The sequence below is a fragment of the Vigna angularis genome, chromosome 2, assembly GCF_016808095.1.
Source record: "Vigna angularis cultivar LongXiaoDou No.4 chromosome 2, ASM1680809v1, whole genome shotgun sequence".
Taxonomy (NCBI): domain Eukaryota; kingdom Viridiplantae; phylum Streptophyta; class Magnoliopsida; order Fabales; family Fabaceae; genus Vigna; species Vigna angularis.
Genome location: NC_068971.1, coordinates 6346966 through 6368608, shown reverse-complemented (window position 1 = coordinate 6368608; position 21643 = coordinate 6346966). Strand labels below are relative to the sequence as shown.

The 21643-nt window shown below is 32.9% G+C and overlaps 1 protein-coding gene across 1 annotated transcript; it reads right to left on the bottom strand.

Moving 5' to 3' along the window:
• Window positions 1–1070: 1070 nt before the first annotated feature.
• Window positions 1071–5480, bottom strand: LOC108329513 (isopentenyl-diphosphate Delta-isomerase I). The gene is made up of 6 exons (XM_017563749.2): window positions 5144–5480; window positions 3891–3946; window positions 2906–2997; window positions 2166–2268; window positions 1930–2067; window positions 1071–1662 (listed from the first exon to the last, which is right to left on the bottom strand). Exons 1-6 carry the CDS (start codon window positions 5407–5409, stop codon window positions 1409–1411), a joined length of 909 nt encoding a protein of 302 aa, XP_017419238.1. The 5' UTR covers window positions 5410–5480; the 3' UTR covers window positions 1071–1408.
• Between the last annotated feature and the right edge of the window lie 16163 nt (window positions 5481–21643).

Below are 21643 nucleotides of genomic sequence, written 5' to 3'. Positions count from 1 at the left end.
CCTTATATATAAATATAATATAATTATGACTATCTCTTCATTGACTTTTCCTTTTCTTTATTCGTTCTATTTATGAATGAAAAAAAAAATATTTTAAAAAAGATATTTCTACGTTTTATATTATAAACTAATCAGAAATCCTATAAAATACAATTAAAGTTCCTCCAATATAAAATGTTCGTATTTACCACATGTAACATTATAATGTAAGAAAAATATGAAAACATTATAAATTACCACAAATGATTTATCAAGTTTTGTAATGAATTTGACTATGTGTAGAAAAAATATTACAATGACAATATAAAAGCTCACGCTTGTAATAATATAGAAGTCAACTTGTTTATTTTTAATTAATAAAGTCGTAATGAAACAATTATTTGTGAAACAAGGTCATATTTAAATAAATGACTGAATAAAGAGGTATAAGAAAATAAAAGGGGGAAAAGGATTGGTTAAAAAAACAGTGCGTAATTATAAGTCTTGTATAAAGAATTGGTTAATTCAATATCAAACGTAACCACTTCATTCAATTCAAAAAATTGCTAAGCTATTGATATTTTTGACTTATCGTCATCGTCACGAGTCGCAACCGAGTATCACAGATGAGAAGCGTGGACTACGTCATCAATGGGCCATTATTGAAGAAAAATCTAATTCACATTTTTCATTAAAACTAATACTATATGTATTTCTTACATTCCGTCTCCAATGGATTTTGAAAAAACAAATATTTTTCATACTTATTAAAAAACTCTCCTATGTTGATTATTAGTCAACAATAATTTTAAAGCTGATTTTAAAAGAAATAAATAAATTCTTAACTTTTTTAATTTCCATAAATTAGTTAGAAAAGGTCCTATTTATACTTACACTTGTTATATTGATTGATTCCGTTTAAACTTGGAGATGAACAGATGAAGTTTTTTTACATAAGTTAAAACTAATGTATTAATGCATATATAAGTAGAAGTGCAGTGCAACTCATGCTTCGCTGTGAACGGAGAATCGCAATCTGGATCCGTGTTTCTGTAGCACCACACGTCATAGTGGGATTTTCCGATCCTCAGTTTTGGAGAGATACGATCGTTAATCATTGAAACGTTTAAAATGTAAACAAAATATCCACTAACAAACGCCGACCGACACCACGATAATGTTTGATTCATATCACTAACCATCTTACTTATTCAGAGTGTTTCACTGCACCCCAAAATCCGAAATATGCAACAAAAAATTCTTATAGTTTAATGTTCCGGCTATCATTGAAAATAAGAAAAAAGACTAACAACTTCTATTGGGGTACTGCTCCGAAATTCTCTAGAAAATAGGTTATTATTTTGACTCTTATTGGTTGGGGAATACAGGTACCCTTCATTACATGATGCAGCAAGCTCCTCTCTGGATTTTATGTCAATTTGTGAATGGTCTTCATGTCAATGATCTCACCGAGAGTTCCTTGCTCGAGATGGTCCCACCATTTGAATAAGAAATTGTCCACAACTAGTCTGAACCATGGAGACAGCTTCAGACCTTCTTCTCCTGCATCGGCTTTCCTCAACAGCTCCTTCAACTGATCGCGGTTCACATACTTGATATCAGCCACTTCATCAGGATTGGGATTCACGTTAACATCACGGACAATAAAAAGCAGATAGTCCACTGAAATCAAGGAGAGGATCAAGAAAAGTTGTCAATACTTAACATTCCTTGCGCATACATACGCACAGTTAGAATTTGCAGCAAATATCGGCAGATTAGGACCTTTTCAGCTGGAATAAAACGTATGCCCCAAATGGCACTGACAGCTATTAATGGTGCATGTTTAGATTTATGATTGCATTGCCTAAATTATTGTTAATTAACCCTAATTAGTTATACGACAAAATCGGCTTGCTGAAAAAATTGAAAACAATTAAATTGGCTTACGTTCATGCTCTCCCCATTTGCCATCAGAAGGTGCCTTGTAAAGTATGCGACCCAGTGAGGTGAACTGATCAACTGGTACATCTTCAGCAGGAATACCGAGCTCATCCAAAAGCTTCCTCTGAGCTGCATTTCTTACTCCTGGCAACACAAAATGGAAAAACGTAAATAAAAAGGAGCAATGACACGGTAGATTTGTCCGGTCGTTTGGATGAATATAAAAGGTACTTAGTGTATACCAAGGGCATTCTCTTCAATCAGCTCAGATTCACGGTACAGTGGATGGCTGCAACAGGTGTTTGTCCACACAAGAGGGAATGTTACCTTGGTTGCAGATCGTTGCTTCATCATGAAGAGCAGAGAATCTCAGTCAACACAACGAATTAAATCATGAATCTACGACTTTAAAACACATACTACATAGATTTTGTAACAATAATAATTTAAACAAGAGGCAATTAAATGTTACAATGTTGCTCACAATAAATCGTTCAATGTACAAGTCATGATGAAGGTGTTATCAAATTAGAAATAAGAACAAATATAACCGGTAAGAAAATGAATGTTACTACTGTAACATTGTTTTGTTACTTCAGTGAATGACCTTGAAGACTTGGAATTTTATTGATTTTCCTTATGCTCAAAATTAATTGCAAAGAGTGACATTTAAGTAGTTAACAGCAAAAGGTCATTTCCCTTTCATATATTGAGGACCACTAGGTATTTGGCCCACCTCGTGATTTGCATGCAGATGTAAAGCATTCTAATCAGTATGCACAATACACTGAAACAACAACTACAAATATAAATACACCTGATAAACAGTACATAAAAACAAATTTTATCGACAGCAGCAGAGATATGACATAACAAAATGTGGTTCAAATTCTGCTTTATACTTTTGAAATCAATAGGTTTAGTTTAAACAAGATGTAACTACAAGCTTATGAGGCAAGAAAAACATCAATAATAAACATACCTGGAGCAGCAGCTCATACTTTGAGTTGAACAGAAATACACTGAAAGCTCTATGCAGCAAATTTTCAGCCTCAATCTTCTCCATCAAGTGACCTAATGAAAATCATTGAAGCTCAAAAGAATAAATTAACCAGATCTTTAGGCAGAGAGGAGAAACACAAAAACAGAAAAAGAAAACTATATGTCTAAAAAAGATGTTCAAAAAGTCTCGAGGACTATTTCTTTAGGAAGACAAAATCCGTAGAAGCAGTGAAAATTTATATTTCATTTCAGTTGTCTACTGATCACGTTGATCAAAATCTACTATCAATGTATGATGCAAAAAAAAAAACAATTTGTAGCTCTTTAAAGGCTTGCCTCATTGGTATTCAGGAGTTTGTTTGCATTAAAGTAACAGCTAGGTTCTCTAGTACATTATAAATTACAAATGTTATCAAATTTCTCATTAATGACCGTTTATTACATGTAGGGTGCCTATCATGAGAGAAGCCCATCCTAGCCATGTGTGTATAATATTGGTCAGGATAAATCTCTCTCACTAGAGCATGCCCTCGCTTGACATGCTTTCGTATGTGTGTGCATGCCAGAGAACTGAAAACAAAATTACTGCACAGCTTTTAATTCAATCCAAAACAATAACTGATAAAACATAATCATCACAAACCAAATTAGAGAGTATATTTAAGATTTAGATTTTACTCCTTTTAATCACAGGAAGACGTTTCCAAACATGTACATCAAAATATTTCTAGATGAACCGCAATATTAATTTTTTTTTCTCAAATCTTCATATCAGAGAATCTGTCTAGAAAATTTAATGATAGTACATCCCAGAGTTTACAAGCACACAAATCAGAAAAAACAATCATTTTCAGAAAACACAAATTATAAGCTATTGAAGTAAAAGAATATACAAAACAACTTTTATTTACACTAAGCGATGTGAGCGATTGCAATTGAAAACTAAGAATCAAAAGTCCACTTACAATTGTATTTGGAATCGTGACCAACCACGCGGTCATTCTCATCCACCAAAATGCATCTGCAGAAGTTCCAAACCCAAAACAATTACAAATTCGAGGCGAGACAAATAATAATAATAACACAAGAACACTCGCTTCAAAGAATTTTAAAGCCTTATCCGTTAAAAGAATGTAGACAAGTCTCAAGAAAGTAAAGTCACTTCCCATTACAGAAGCACCAGATATTCAAAAGCTCAATTGCTCAAATCTATGCTCTAACCTTCAAAAGTAGCCTATGAAATTGAGAAACAGATTCAATGGACCGGAAATTTTAAATGGACATATTAGAAAAAACCCAGGCTATGAAATAGCAGTTCATCCTAAACCATTCATGATTCTGAATGACAGAGGCATAACCTGTACCGAAGGGATTCTAAGAACAATAGAAGAAAACCCAAAAGTTGGGTTAGAAATATCCTAATCGCTCTGAGTTAACCTAATTCATCTTCGAAATCAATAATTTAACAGGAACTGATGCACATATTTTTCCTAGCCATCAGTTGCAAGACGACTACAGTGAAAGGCACACCTGAAGTGCTAAGGCCAGTCACCGGGTTAGCACCTCACGTTGAGGGTGACTCAGCTATACCTGCACGGTCATATTGATTCCACCTCATCCCCTTCTGTTTTTTATCGCGAAACTTCATTTGAAAAAGACCCTTAACAGACCCAAGGGATTGGTCGAGTGGAGTAAGACAAGGTCATGCATATGACAAGTTGCAGGTTTCAGTCCTCACTCATCTCCTTGAAATGAGATGAAAAATAATAGACACTGAAGTAGTAAATCAATCCTGTGACAGAAAAAAAAAAAAAAAAAAACAGCCACCGGTGACTCTCTGTTGGAGACTCGTACGCACAAACAGCTGTTGTTCGAAAATTCAAGATATTAATAATTTATGTTATGCTACGGTTGAGCACGCCTTTTATATTTTCAAAGCACACACCTCGCCACGTGAAACAGTAACAAAGGAAAAGCTGGGAAATTTCAGAAAATCGTTCCAGTCAACGTTGGCGAAACTAAAGAAATCAAAGCGCCGCAACACACACCAACAGTCCAATTGCACACTAACGCCGCCCAATCAAACAAACAAACAAAACAGGTGGCCAAGAAAACCGCATTCCGTTCTCGACAACCAGATCACAGATCAATCAACCAATCAACGAATAACACAATCACAGAAGTACTGAAAAAACAGAATTAAAAGAGAGGAACGGACTCGTCTTCAAACATAAGGCGGCGCTGGACGGCGTCCATGCCGGCATCGGCGGTGGTGGCGGGAGTTTCACCCATGGCGGTTGTTGAGGAGAAGGAGGCGGAGAGAGAGAGAGGTGTGTGGTGTCTTCTTCTCCTCTGAGAGAAAGAGAAAGAAGGAAGAGAACGATATCCTCTGAAAATGGAAGGAGTGTGAGTAATCACGCTTGCTGCAACGTTCCTTTTAAACAGGTTCTGGCTCAGAGTAAAACCGATCGATGATTGTGCCATTTTTCCGATTTTCGATTTCTTCCTTAAACGCACCGCACCACAAACTTTTACTAATTACATCACTTCATATGTTCATGCCACATATTTATAGAAATTAATATATTCAATGGTCAAATAATTCGCATTAAACTATTCTTGTTCTCCTCTTTGCAATAAAATTGTTGTAATAAATGTAATAAATAACTCTTGCTATATAATATAGTCTATCTTCTCATTTGTTTTGCTCATTCAATTTTCAGACATGAATAGAGAAGTGTGATTAATTTTTTTTTTTATTTTGAAAAACTTATTTAAGAGAATAATTAAAGAATACTTTTTCTTGAGACACGTAATTGTCCAGTTCAAAAGAGAAATGTAATGCTAAGCCAATTTTGGGATTATTTTTTCAGTACAATAAAATCTAATTGATAAATTGCTCTATATTTATAAATTTACATTATAGGCTAGGTTTCTATTTTAATATGATTTATAAATTATTAATGTATATTTTGGATAAATTAAAAATAACTTTTTTATATACAATGTTGATTATAGTAATGGCGGCGTTGTGGCAGTGTAACAACTTGAAGGCGAAGTCAACATTTTGAATAGACTTTGGTTAATTTTTAAATATTTGTTTTGAAAATCGATTATATTTTATTTCTTTCCGAAGCCGTTTGAAAATGACTAAAAGTAAATGATTAATTAAAAAACCAACAGCTTTGTTCAAACGGTGCGTTTTATATAGCAAGATTTTTCAAAGCTGATTGAAAATCAACCAGATGTTCGCAGAGTGGGTAACGCATTGAAAGTAACAAAATTCATTTAATAGAAAATGAGTGATAATGAGTTTAGAAATCGATTGATGATTATATTTAAAATGTAAAAATTATAACCATTTTCTTTTTAATCACATCTGAGATATGCCACAATACACAATACCCACCCACTATGCTAATATTTAATTTTAGAGTATTATATATGAAATTTTTATATTAATTAATTTATCATGTAATAAAAACCTTATACTAACTACATATGAAATTCTATTCCTTCTCGTTTTAGAGTATACAATTTTGATAAATCGAAATGGTGAGCGTGGGAAACGAGGGTGCGATTTGGCAATAAGAAGAAGATTCGTGGGTTGCACGCTCTCTTGACAATTTTACACAATATATAAATTGCACTCGTGGGAAATGAGGTTTTAGTTCAATTAATTATTCTCTTTTATTTAAGTGCATTTAAGAAAATGTATTTTCAATTTCCTCAATCATACATTAATATCTCTTATAAATTTTAACAAAAATATTAAACTGAAATCTTATTAATGAAATATAATAATTAAATAGACGAGTCTACTTAAAATCATTAGTTGCAGATAAAAAAAATTGGATTATAAACACTTTCAGGAACAGTTTGGTATGTTAACCATTTTATAAGATTGCTTATGGAAAATATGGGGTGCAGAAAGAAATTGCCTGACTAGTAGCCCATTTTCATTAAGTAGTGTGCAGAAGCACACTGCCTCCTACGCTTTCATATTTCTTCCTGCACCTCCATAAGTAAGGTAAAAAGGTCTTTTGGTCAAATCTTCTTTCCCTTTACGTGCACTTCTCTCCCTTCTTCTTTCTAAAATTAAACTATTGGCTATTCTATTTTGTTGATGGATTTTTTTGTATTTGTTGCTGTCAAAATTTAAGACCATATTAATTGTTTTCTAATTGTATACTTCATTAATTAATTAATATAGAAAAACAAAAGTTGAAATAACAAAAATTAGTAAAGATAAAGTTACACCAAAAATAATAAATTAAAAATTAGATATGGAGATGATTATATGAATTGACCTCCATACTTATAAGAAAAACACAAATACTTCACTACAAGTTTTGTAATGGAAAGGTGTGTATAGTGTTATTAATTAAGCATTCACATTTGTTTTCTAATTTTAATTTCAAATAAATATTTTTTAAAATTAAAATAATTATTTTATTAATTTTATTTTTTAAGTGACATTTTTTAAATTTTTTTCGATTTAATCGTTTTTTAAAATTAATATTTTTTAATTATAAAATTTCATACAAAATAAACAAAAAACTATTCACAATAAAGTTACAAAAATTATTTTAATTTTATAATTATAATAATAATAACAAATTTACTTTTTTATTATTATCATAAAAATTTGTGAACGCATGTGTATAGCCTACGTGTTTTCTCTAGTAATTAATAATGTCTATAATTTCAATAAAAATATCTTAATAACGATAATTGATAAAATTATGATTCAAAAAATAAAATTGTTATTTTGTTTTAAAAAATATTTTATTGGTTACATTTTTGTTTTTCTTCAGTGGATGCAACGTATTATGCTTATTAATTCAAAATAATAAAATTAGAAAAAAAATTAAATACTAATTCAGTTTCTATTTTCGTTGAGTTTATTCAATGTGATTTTCTTTTTTTTTTCAATAAAGTCTTAATTTTTGTTAATTTGATTTAATTTAGTCTTTTCTAGTAAAGATATTTAAATAGTTAACGATATACTAAAGAACATGACATAATTTATTTTATATGTCAATTTATTTTACGTGGAGGGGATCATTTTATCTTACATGGTGGGGAGCTTGATTTTCTCACCCATGTCTTCACCATCATCTTAAACTCATACATTTTCCAAACATTCTACAAACATGACCAACCCCATCATCTTCTTCTTTTAAGACTACCCATCTATCAACCCTAGTACCGTAACATTAGAAGACTCCATCTCGTTCATCTTCATCTTTGCGATCCATTACACAATCTCTCATCACCTTCATCTTCTCAAAACATCTTACTTAAACCATTATTTAAGGAATTGCTTAAATTAAACCATTGATTATTCTATTTATTTGATGGATTCTTTGCATTTGATTCATACAAACATACATACATACATATTTTCTAAATTTTGTTGAGCTGTCATATGGGGTTGAACTACAAAATGTTACCAATAAGGAGTATTGGTAAATCTTGAAGAAATTTGTTTTGATGATGCTACAAGAAGTTTTAGTTGAAGAAGATATTAGAATTAGTTAAAAGCAATTTGTAGAAATTAAATGTAGTAGGAAATTCTTGTAAACCTTGTAAACTTGCATTTTTAACTGAAATAATCGATTATGGAATGGCAATAATCGATTATCACAAAGTCATACAGGAATAATCGATTATCTCTTCATATAATCGATTATCACATTTTGAAAACCCTGTAACGGACTTGAATAATCGATTATCACTTACAATAATCGATTATTCATGGCAGTTGGGAGCTGACCTTTGGCATTCAGTGTACTTGGCTATATATTTTGATTTGGAGAAATCAGGAAAAAAAGTTGTTGAACAGAAGCTCTTGCAGAATACTGTTTGTCAGAGGAAGTTCTCAGAAGCTATAGTTCAAGTTCCCTTGCTTGGTCTCGTGAACAGGAGAGGCTCGTGTGTCGTGTGTCGATAGTCGGAGCAAGCTCTCTTCGAGTTAGCAAGGTGCTTTGCCTGGTCTCGTGAATAGGAGAAGCTCGCGTTTCGTTTGTCGATAGTCGGAGCGGTTCTCTTCGAGTTGGCAGAGTGTTCTTCTTCCGGTTCGTTCGTCGAAGGAAGGTTTATTTATCTGCTTTATTCACTATTTGTTGTAATCTGTGAAACCATTTTTAGTGAAAAAGGTTAATCACTATTTATAGTGATTAACGACTGGACGTAGAATCTTTTGATTCGAACCAGGATAAAAATTATGTGTTGATCTTCTTATTCCCTACACTCATTTTATTGTACGTACATCAACTGTTTGATAAATTTTCTCTAAGAAAATTGTTTTTCTAAAACGGACCATTAAACTTGATTTGTGACCGTAACACGCTTTCTAAGTATTTTATTCCGCTGCGCGACTCTATAACGGTACCGATTGTTCCAACACAAAAGTTATGTCTTATACATATTTTCTAAAATGTGGTTAGCTGCATTATGGTGTTAAACTGTAAAAGTTATGTTTGGTTTAATATTTGTTAGGTAAAGAAGGTCAAGCATTCCACCTTCTTTCAAAAGGTCAACTGCATACTCGGTTAATATAAATGGATACCCTTTATAATTATAGTTACTTCAAATCCAAGGAAGTATTTCAACTCACTAAGGTCTTTTATTTTGAAACTGTCGTGCGAGAGGTCTTCAACCTTCTTTATGTCAATTAATGAATTTTTTATCAATATAATTTCATCTACGTACACAAGTAAGGCTATAAAATTGTTAAAAGAACATTTGCTAAATAAGGAATAATCAACTTTTGACTAAGTGAAACCATTTGAAATAAGGAAATTAGACAACTTAGTAAATCATTATCTGTTGGCTTGTTTCAAGACAAAGAGATTTAGTGAGTTTACAAACTTATTGATTATTAGTGATAAGGCCAAGAGGAGGAGTCATGTAAACTTACTCATGTAGGCCTCCATGAGGAAATGCATTGTCTGCACCAAGTTGATGTAGGTGTCAATCTTTGATAACAACAAAAGCGAACAATAGCTTAACAGTTGTTATTTTACCTACAAGAGAAAAGATGTCCATAAAGTTGATTCACTATAGTCGTAAACCCTATAGCCACTAACCTGACTTTTTGGCTTTCAAGAGTGTCGTCAACTTTGTGTTTTATCTTGTAAAGCCATGTACAACCAATAGGTTTCTTCCCTGGAAGAAGACTAGTTAGATACCATGTCTCATTGTCTTTATTTATTTGCTCATAGCATCAATCTAGACTTTCTATTTGTTGGCCTCTTCATAATTTATGGGTTCATTACAATTATATATGACAAAATTATATGTTAAATGACATTTAGATAGAGAATTATAAGATAAAATGGAAGAGATAGGATGAACAATACTATTCCTAATCTGTTTGGAAAATTGGTACTAATAATTAGGGAGCGATAGTAGTCTTTCAAATGTTTTGGTGTTTGCTTCACTATAGTGGATTGGCTTTGTGGTTTGCACTCTCCATCTTCATTTTGTTTTTTTAGTTGTTTAGATTTTGGTTCGATTCTTTCCTAATGGTCATCTATAGAAAATTTTTATTTTTTCTCAAAAGAGGTGTTAGAAAAATCAAGGTTTAATAGGTTCGAAGGTCCCTATATTTGTGGGTTCGTTTCAATTGGGTCCTCCAATTTTGGAAGTGATCAATTGGGTCCCTTTCCGTTAAATGCAATGGACGGCGTTAACTTTTTAAACAGGATAAGAACGAAGGGGAAAAGAGCCCGAGGTAGGTGGCAGAAATTGGAGGAATGACTCGTTCTGGAAGATGTTATACTCCAGAAGAGTTGGAACTAAGAAGGAAGAAAATGGGAGATATTGAACCTGTCAAGCAGTAGAGGAAGAAATCTAGGAATTCTTGAGGATCATCAAGAACAGTGAATTCAGTGTGGTTGAACAACTCAATAAGATGCCAGCTCGGATATCTATCTGAGGTCTCCTGATAGCATGATAAGCTCACAGGAATGCCTTACTCAAAATCCTAAATGAACCCCATGTCGCCTCCAATAGAAGATTTCCCCTATCAATCTGGTGGGACAACAAAAAGGTTCTCACTTTTAGTTAGAGAAAATTCTTCTTGCCTTCTCAGACTTCAGTCTGAACGTCTGGAAACCTAGGTGCATCATATATATAGTAATATAGTCAGATAGACAGACCCCGGGGAACTACCTTTCTTCGAAGCGCGACAGGTCTACTTCTTATATTCCCGTAGATAAAGAACGAGAGTCGGCTTCCTTAAATCCGTTCTTCCTCAGTAAGAAGAAGGGGAATATAGTAGTGCCCCAATTCTGCACCTTGAACCCCTCCTTTTACTTTCCTAAGGCATACTCGGGGAGGAGCCTTTTTTTCTTAGTTACTGCTATAGTCACTTCAACTGCTTATGAATGTAGTTCCCATCCGCTACCAACTTCTTTTTTTGCTCAGCCCAGAATGGAATAGGATCCAATTGGGTCATTCGACCGATAATATCACTTTTCTATAAAATAATGGCATATATGGTGTCCGTGTCTCGTGGACGGTTGGAGGTAAAAACAGCGAGTCTGTGTCTTATCTGGTCATGTTGACAACGAGACCAATCAAAAGGAACCTCATGAGGAGCGTTCGCCGGGGGGGCAAGCTGCGGAGCGAAGGGCCAGGTTGCTGTTCAACTAGGGTACCCTCCTCATAAAAAGTTAACGTCGTCCATTGCATTTAACGGAAAGGGACCTAATTGATCACTTTCAAAATTGGAGGACCCAATTGAAATGAACCCGCAAATATAGGGACCTTCGAACCTATTAAACCAAAAATCAAATTCCATTATGTTATAATTTGTATGTGTTCCTTGTCATGGTTATATAAAGGTACATCAACTTTAAGAATATAATCAAACTTGTTTTTATTATCTAGGACACAATCAATAGAAGGTTTAAGGTCTTTATAGGGTAAACAAATTCATAAAAAGACTACATTTATATTAATAAAAATTTATGTGGTTTGAATGTACAATAGAATATAACATTTAATTCTAGATTTATAACCAATGAAAACACATTTTTTAGACCTGGGCTCAAGTTTGGTTAGGTTATTCTCAAGAGTATAGAAAAAACATAGACATCCAAAAACTTTTAAGACTCAAATAAGTAGAAGGAAAGACATGAAGTAATTCATAAGAAGTATTTCCAAATAGCACAGTAGTAGGCATTTTATTGATAAGATGCATAACATGGCAAACAACATAAGATTAATAGGCTTTGAGTAAATTAGATTGAAAAATTACGCTGCATAGTGTTTATAATATTTTGGTGTTTTCGTTCCACGTCAGATTTTTGTTATGAAGTTTCAATTTAACTTTTCTAGTGTAAAAATGTCGTGTTTGTTGTAGAAATCAAAATATTCAAATTCTTGTCCATTGTTAATTACGATGATTTTAATATTTTTTTCAAATTGACTTTTGATATATGTAACAAAACTATCTAATAAGGATCTTGTTCCACCTTTATTGTGAATTAGAAAAATCCACATGTATATGCTAAAATAATCTACAACAATTAAGAAATATCTATGCTTATAAATGGACGGTATAACAATATGACCTTATATATCTATATGAATAAGATAAAATATTTTAGGAGATTTGGTATCACTTTGTTTAAAGAAAGATTGTGTTGTTTAACATAATGACAAATATCACAAATAGTTTTAGAGTATGATTTGATGTAAGGAAAATTAATGCATATATGTTCAACAATTTTTCTAGCCGGGTGTCCTAACCTAAAATGCCATAGATCAATGTCCTTTTGTTTACAAGTGTAGGAAAAAACAATAGGGAGAGAATATTTATTAGAAATGGGAGAAAACCCTTGTAGATAGTATAATCTTCTGCATAAATCAACATATGTCTAATCATGTACAATAATGAACTGTATTGAATATTGACAATACTATAAAAAGAAGTTAGTTTACAGTTTGAGTTTTTAATAAGACTTTGGACATTTATTAAGTTGAAAGAAAAATGCTTAATAGCTTATTTTGTCTTCAGTTTTGCTGGATTGTGTCAATTAGGTCTCTCCTTTTAAAAGAGTGTCCACTTGGTCCTTACTTAGTAAATTTTGTGTTAACGTCATCCCTTCCGTTAAACAGAAACAAACAAAGTTAAGGGATTGATGATATGGGTGAAGATAGTAGTAACATGTCATTTTATAAATGTATTTGTGCTAACGTGTTAGTGAACTAAAAGTTGACTGTGAAAAGTAAAAGTTGACATGGAAAATATTGTGCTTCCCCGGGGCTTTCCCCTTGCGGTTGAAACCATCATTCTATAGCGAGTTCGAGCTCGTCTTCAATGACAATGTTTCATATTGGTCCACCGGGAATTGGAGCAATAGGACATTCCTCAACATCCCAAAGATGACCATCCCCTACCTCTACGCCTTTCACTTCGCCGCACCGTTATCCCCCGTCGCGTCCTTCGTAGAAAATTTAGAAATTGTTAAATAAGCAATAAAAATAACACATGCCTCTTCACTAATTCATCTACGTAGAAAATTCAGGAATTGTGGAATAAGCAATAGAAATAATAGTGTATGAGATGTAATCAATCCATAAATTATTAAACAAGTGACATAATAAGAAAGAAAAGAAAAAATGGTATGTAACAGAGTTACCACTATAAATTTGATTTCCAGAACCTCAAATATTCAATTGAAGAGGAAAATGTTCTTCTCTTAATTCTACACGAAAAGAAAATCCAAACCAATACATAATATAATAAATCTTGAAAAAAAAAGAAATTAAAATAAAAAAGAGATAGGATAGAGTAAAAATGTTGAGTTTAGTGGAAGAAGAAGAGTGGCGGCAGTGTTTCGAATCTCGATCAGAGTTACAGTGATTGCGAGGCAGCAACAAAGCCGGTGATTTTGATCGGTATCGACAGTGATGCTATAGAAGGCTAAAGTGAAGCAGAGGAATTAGGGGTCAGGACGAGTTACGATTTGTCTTTACGATTCAAAGAGGAGAAACACACAATTTGCTTTATGGACGGCGATGTTGTCACCGACGGCGTTTACTCCGAATCAGAACCCTAATGCTAGCGACAACGATGTCATCAAGCGCGCACGGAGGGGGAACGCCGTAGTGGCTGGCGGTGTCTCTGGCGACGATCGGCACCGTCGGCAATAGTTTTGGCCGACTAGAGGGAGGCACGGCGGCATTGGTCATGCGGAGGGTAGAGCTACCGCTAATGAAGGTAGAGAAGAGACCTTCGTTTCTGAAAAAGAAAAAAAGAAACCCTAAAGAAAATAGGGCTTGGGTCTGGCCAAGAAAATACAAGTGCACCCCTAAATTTCATCTTTGCACCCATTCACTAACACGTTAGCATAAATATACCTACAAAATAACACGTCTTCTGCCATATCCTCAATCTCTTATCTCTGTTTGTTTCTATTTAACAAAAGGGACTTCGTTGATGCAAAATTTACGATATGAGAATGCATTTGACTCTTTTTTCAAAGGTTGGACCTAATTGACACATTCCACCAAAATTAGGGACAAAATAAGCTATTAAGCCAAAGAAAAATCTAGTATGAACAAAACATTGAAAAGAAAAAGATGTTTTGAAAATTGTATGGTTCCTACATATTGTGCAACAAAATGGGAATCATTACACATTCTGACATGAACAAGTTTGATCTTGTAAAAAGTGATAAAGAAGTCTTTAACATAGGTAACATTATTTGTGGCTCTTGTGTCTAAAATCCAAAGAAAATTACCCTGTTCATTGTTAGTTTTAAAAGACTCAGTTATATTTCTTTGAACATGTTTAACAAAGTGAGTAAGGTTGTAATTATTTTCTAGAAGCTGCAAAATATTTTGCATTTTCTTGGGTGTTGATTGATTGAGAGTTTGTGTATTAATTTGTGAAGTTTATTCCTTTAGGTTGAGATTTCAATTTACCTTATTGCCTCCATTGCCTTGATCAAGCTGATTATCCCTTATCTATTTACACCATTGTAGGTAACCATGTTTGAGTAGCACTCATTTGCAGTATGGTTCATTTTATTACAGTATGAACATTGTTTACAATAGTTAGGATTTCATTCTCTTCCTCTTCCTTGATTTCTCCCACGTGTGTTTCCATGTCATTGCATTTTCCTATTTCCCTTATCATGTTGTTTTCAATTTTGTCTTCTCAACAACATTAAATAGGGGTATGCTTTCCACTACTAAACTAGTACGAATTAGTTGTTGTTCTTATTGTAAGTCAGAGAGAAAACCTTGTTGATATTTGATAAAGGCTCCATAAGAAGAATTTGTATCTTGATAGTGTTGCATGTATCATTAAGGTCTCAAAAAAAAAATCGCATATTCTATTTCTATGTATTTCACAAAGGTTTTAAATAGATCACAAGAGCAAACAATATTATGAATAGGTCTAAGAAAGTCAAGTTCTTCTAAAAAAATCTTTAAATCAGTAAATAGTTGACTAACATTTCTTTCCCCTTGTTTGATAGACTTTATCTCTTATAATAGATCAGAAATTATGAAATAATCTCCTTTTAAAAATCTTTCTTTCAACTTTTCCGATAAATCTTTTGCATTTTCAATATATATTACATTGTTGGCTATTTTTTGTGATAAGGTTGTGATGATCCAAGAAAGAATCATCACATTCATTTGTTCCCATGCATCACGTGTAGGATCATCAAATATGGGAGTCTTTATGCTTCTATCTAGGAATTTTATTTTGTTTTTGGACAAGAGAGCACACTTCATATTCCTTCTCCAAGAAGAGTAATCAGTTTCATTTAAAGGTAGGGAAACCAAAGCAATTTCTTAATGTTCTCTAGGATGTAGATAACATATACTTCAGGGGTTTAAAGTCAAATTTATATGATTTACTTGATTGTTGATGATTGTCTCTGTGGTTGTACTCATGCTCTTGAAAAAGGAAGATAAAAAGAAACTTCAAGATCTTGAAACGAAAGTGAAGCAGCGAAAGTGATGGAGGACCATCCAAGTTACACATAGGACCTCTAACAAGAGCCATGTCTAAAAGAATTCAACAAGAAGAAGGAGCACTCACCCCTTTACTTTTATGGAGTATCAATTATTAAACCTTCTTCTCTTTATTAAACATATTTATATTGTTTTGTAGGACAATAATCAAGCTTGGACAACATAGCCAATCAGCCATAGAAGCTTGGTAAGTTATGGGAAGCAAAGGAGGCAAAGAAAGGAAGTGCTTTCTGGATTGGAAAGGCAAGGCTGATATGCTTTCAGATTAGAGCATGCATACTTCACAAAACAATTAATCAAACACCTACCGTGCGCTGTTTCCACCATCCATCTCTTCACTCCGCTGCCACCTTCTGGTTCGAGGAGCTGCTCAGTCTTGAAGATTGAAGCTGCTTCCATCAGAAAGTAGAGTAGGTTTTTTAACTTGATCTAATACCATATTCGATGTGACACAAACATGTAGAAGTGTTTCCTTCAAGCTAAATGGAGGTTGTATGCGGTGAAACCTAAAAGATTGAAGAAGAAGAATGATCAATGGAAAAATTTATACACATCAAAGATTGAAGAAAAATAGGTAACACAACTTTCTTTCATATAGAAAAATGTATTTTGATATCTGTAAAAGAAGAAATGAAGAATATCTTAAATAGGCTGTAAAACAAACATCACTAGGTGAAAAACAAAAAAGTCGTAAATGCAATAGTATATATCCATTTCAAATTCAAGAAACCTTAATCACAAAACCCCAATCACACACCTCTAAGTCAAATTCAAGAAATATCAATCACAAACCTCTATTTCAAATTTAAGAAACCCTAATTGATTATGTGCGGTTATGTGTTGACAATTCTTAACTAAGAATATAAAGTTTATTGTGGTTAAAGTGGTGTTGGTTGTGTTGGTTTTGTGGAAAGTAAGATAATGCAAAGAAAGTTTCTATCTGTGTTTTGTGTTAATGATGGGTGGTTCAATGTTGAAAAAATATGACTGTGTGGAAATGAGTTTTGTATATGGAGGAAGAAAATGAAGTGTGAAGTTGATCTCTAGAGAAGGTGAAATGTGTGTTTTATGAAGATTAAAAATGAGTTTTATGAAGTTTGATATATGTTGGTATGGATGAAGTTGGGTATGATGATGGAGGAAAAAGGTCCGGGAATATGAAGATGGTGATGGAGGAAAAATATTACACATCATACAAATAATGTCAATTTGTCTATTATATCGTTAACTATTTAAACACAATTATCAAAAATGACCAAATTGAACAAAATTAACAAAAATTGAAACTTTATTGACCACAAAAAATATCACATTGAATAAATTCAACAAAAATATAAACTAAATTAGTATTTAAACCTTAGAAAAATAAACAATTCTTATACAAACTAGTCCACAATCCCATATACCACATGGTATAAACAATTGGAAAACTCGATTATTTGTTTATATAAAAAAATTACCCAACAACATATCACGTTAAAATTCTTGAGTGACTAAACGTATCACCAACATATTTGTTTAAACATTTCATTTAGGAGTAAAATATAATAAAGTAGTTACTCTGTTATGTATAAACAAAAATTTAAAATAATATAAAAATTTAGAAACCTACACATCAAGTATTTAATTTATATTAGCAAAAGGGAACTTAATAGAAACTTAGGAAAACTTTCAAATTTTATGATTATCTTATTTCATGCCACAGTTCCATCCAAACCATTTTCCCTCAATTGTTTTTCTCAATTCCATTCTTTTTTCTTACTCGTCTAGAAAACTATAGTGCCACTAAAAAATTGTATTAAAGAATGTTTTAGGTTTATTGGTTATTAAAATATGTTAAGTTTTTATTTGTTCTTCTAAATTATTCTTTTTTAGTTTTAGTCACCAGAGTATATAGGAACAATCGAGAGAAATGATCCTCTCAATGTAATTTATCTCATACTAAAATTTTGTCTTATTTAGATATTTTGCGTTAAGCCTTGAGTGGAAATAACATTGTCTATTAATTGGAAAAAAATTGATTGAGGTCCAAATATTTTGAAATAAGGGATGTTAGTAAAATTTGCAATTACTATTAAATCAAAATTTAGAATAATGATGAAGAGAGTGTGATAAATGGATAAGATATTGAACATTTTTTGTGAAATTGTTGTTTATGGTATTTTACTGAGTTGATTTTGTGCCTATGTGATGAAGCTATTTTAGAGAAATAAGATTGAGTAAAAGGTGTTGATTTGAGTATAGTGTGACAAAATGGTGTGATGGTGCTACCTGGGTTGATTTCAAATTAAATTGGAGTTATTTCGATATATGAAAGAAGTGAAATAACCTAAACACACTAATGGACCATTTTCATACACATTATAATTTATGAAAAATTTAGTGACGTTGAGCAAGATCTTATAACTATGGGGCATCATTTGGAAAATAGATTTCAGATAGCTCTAGGAGTTTAGAGCGTTGGGTGCCATCTAGAAAATATATTCCAGAGAACTCTAAAGGTTGTGGCACTAGGCACCAACAAGCCACCGCTGGACGCACAATGGGGTGTTGACTGTGAGTGTTGCAGTACTAAGAGTGACATGAAACTTCAATTCTATGGAGTCCCTGTTTTATTTTCATTTGGTGATATTATGGTCTCGTTGGTTGGGAGTTTGAGAAAAACAAGTTTTGTTTTTTAGTGTGCTTTAAATTAAATAGAAGTATTAGGAGTGACATAAGTTTTGTGTGTTTGTTATGAATATAGTAACTCCTAGGGAGAGAATGTTACATTGATGTGATGCATTGATAGGTGATGTATTCAAAGGAATTTCGTATAAATTATCCCCAATCTACTAATATCGGACCCATGTAGAGAAATATATTGAATGATGAAAGTCAAATATGGTTCCCGCCATTTGAAACTAGCACATATTAAAAATGTGAGGGATTAAAAATGGTTATCGCCATTTGTTAGATCAAAACTAACAAATGTGAGGAACCTACCATGATCATATTAAAAGGGGATCAGTGTTGAGGCTTGTGTGACTTTCTTGTTTTATGGATGATTGTTGAGTAGATTGTGTTGCTTCTGTTGGTGACACAAATGGTGTATCTGCTGATGAGGTTGATGTTGGTCCATGTGGTGGAGACTATGTTGCTTTTGTTGTGGAGATTGTTATGGTTGACATCTTTACGAACACGAAGATCTATTTTGTCCAATTTCCTTGCACATAACACATCTTCTTTCAAAACTCTTCCTTTCGTAATTTAGTTTCATCATTTTTTATCTCCCATGACTCTGGTCTTCTCTTTTTCTTAGGTCTATCAGGCAATACTTTTTTATTTAAGGGCAAGACATCAAGACAAGAAGTAATTTCCCACATCTGTTGTTTGTTTATAAGGTAGATTATTGATGTGTAGATTTTTTCATAAGTTGACTTCCTAAACCAATGATAAGATGAAGTTCTCTCTATTTAGGTTAAACAAATTTCATTGTTGCCCACACATGACAACAATGAATTTCACTTACGTCCCGTTTTCTGCATGTGCATTCCATTTTGTCAAGATTGACCACAAATTGCCTCCTAATGTGAAGTGTGCTTGACTTCAAAAAGCTTGTTTGCTGACACTTATGATGAATATATTAATTGTTTTTCTCCTACACCATGACCCTCATCATTATCTATCTCCTTTAACTTTTTTTTCACCTACTCCATCACATTCACCATGATCCTCCTCCTCTAACTCTTTTTTACTACACCTACATTTATACATTGTGTCCACAAATTAATAAACATATTATTATCCTTATCACTCAAACACTGAAACATGACACTCAAATGAAGAAACACAACTTATACATATTTCAAAGTTAAAATCAAATTGAGGACCATAACTTATACTCAATCAACAATAGAATATAAAATAAATAATACCTTATACCCCAACGACAAAACATTCTAATCTCAAAATCAAAAATTCAACACCCAACCAATTATGAACATTTTCGAACATAAATTCATTTTCATTGTTGACGACTTTCCATCACCAATGAATAAACAAGGTTTAATACCTATTTTGGTCACTCGGTTTGTAGGGTGTGTTCAAAGTTGTCCTTTTTTTCAAAAGTTCACTAACATCCTATATTTTGCAAAAACGGGTCATGTTAGTCCTTTTTGCTTATGACGTTAAAAAGGCTAACGACAGACTTGTTCCGCTGGCAAAAACTTGATGACATGTACAATTATTATTGACGTGGCACTGTGAGGTCATTTGATGCCAATGAAAAGATGCCACGTGGCAGATCCCTTTCCACCCAAAATTAGGGTTTCACAATTGCAATATCCATTTTCTTCCTCTCCAGCATTGACACCAATTTCTTCTGATTTTCTTCCACCATCAACAACATTATTGCTCAAGTTGTCTTGAGGTTTGTCATTTCATTCTCCAGAATGGCAATCTTAGCATCCATTTTTAAATCTGACATTCATCTACCCCTTTCCTAAAATTCTGATCCCTTTCTTCCATACTCCCCCTCTCAACAAATCTAGTAGATGGGAACAGTTTGATGCAATCAAGAAGCAGTATAGACAATAACACAGAAATCATTAAATGAAATAAAGAAAATGATGGGTATTGTTTCTATAAAGAACAAAATTATAGTGGAGAAACCTTTCTACAGCAACCAACCGCCAAGCTCCTACAAAGAACTACCACCCCCACCTAAAATAAACATGTTTAATTTTCACCTGGAGGACTTTCTACTATGATTGCATTATCTAATAACACAAAACCCTCTTTCCTTACTCTATTAAAAAGTGTGATCGAAATTAAATACAAAAATCCAGAAACAGAAACCATAAATTGCATCTTCTTCCTCGCGAGTTCATCGTTCTCGCGGAACCTGCAAATGCACGAAACTCATTCTCCTCACAAGTGCCGCCATCAACCTGCATCCAAAATAGAATCAAAAACTCATTTACATCGCGAGGACCGAATCATAGTGCCATGACGTTCTCCTTTGCGCAACAATTGCGCCGCCGTTGTGAATACCTAAATCGTGCTTCCACGACAATTTGTGGTAGAACCTCAAGTTATAAAGAAAGCTCTTTCCCATCCTACAATTGTGAAACCCTAAATTTGGGTGGAAAGAGATTTGTCACGTAACATCTTCTCATTGGCCTCAAATGACCTCACAGTGTCACGTCAACAATAATTGTACACGTTATCAAGTTTTTTCCAGCGGAGCAAGTCTGCCGTTAGCCTTTTTAACGCCATAAGGAAAAAGGATTAACGTGAACCGTTTTTGTAAAATATAGGACGTTAGTGAGCTTTTGAAAAAAAGGACAACTTTGAACACACTCTACAAATCGAGGGACCAAAATAAGTATTAAACCAATAAACAATCAACTACATAAACTCATATTCATTCATTCACAAATTCTTCAAATTCCTAATTTTGCGTTTTGAAACCAAAATGACCTAACATCAACGTTTTATAATTTTAACTTAATAAAATATTAAAATTACACATTATTATTTAGACCTATTTATTACATATTTTTTAAAATGAAGACTCAATTAAAAAAAAAAAAATTGAAGACCTATAAGAGATTTTCAAACAAATGAAATAACCTAGTATTTTAACCTAATTTTTTTATAAATCTCTCACCAACACATACGTGAATTTTTTTCTTATAACAACTCTTTTTTAGCGAGTCTGAAAATC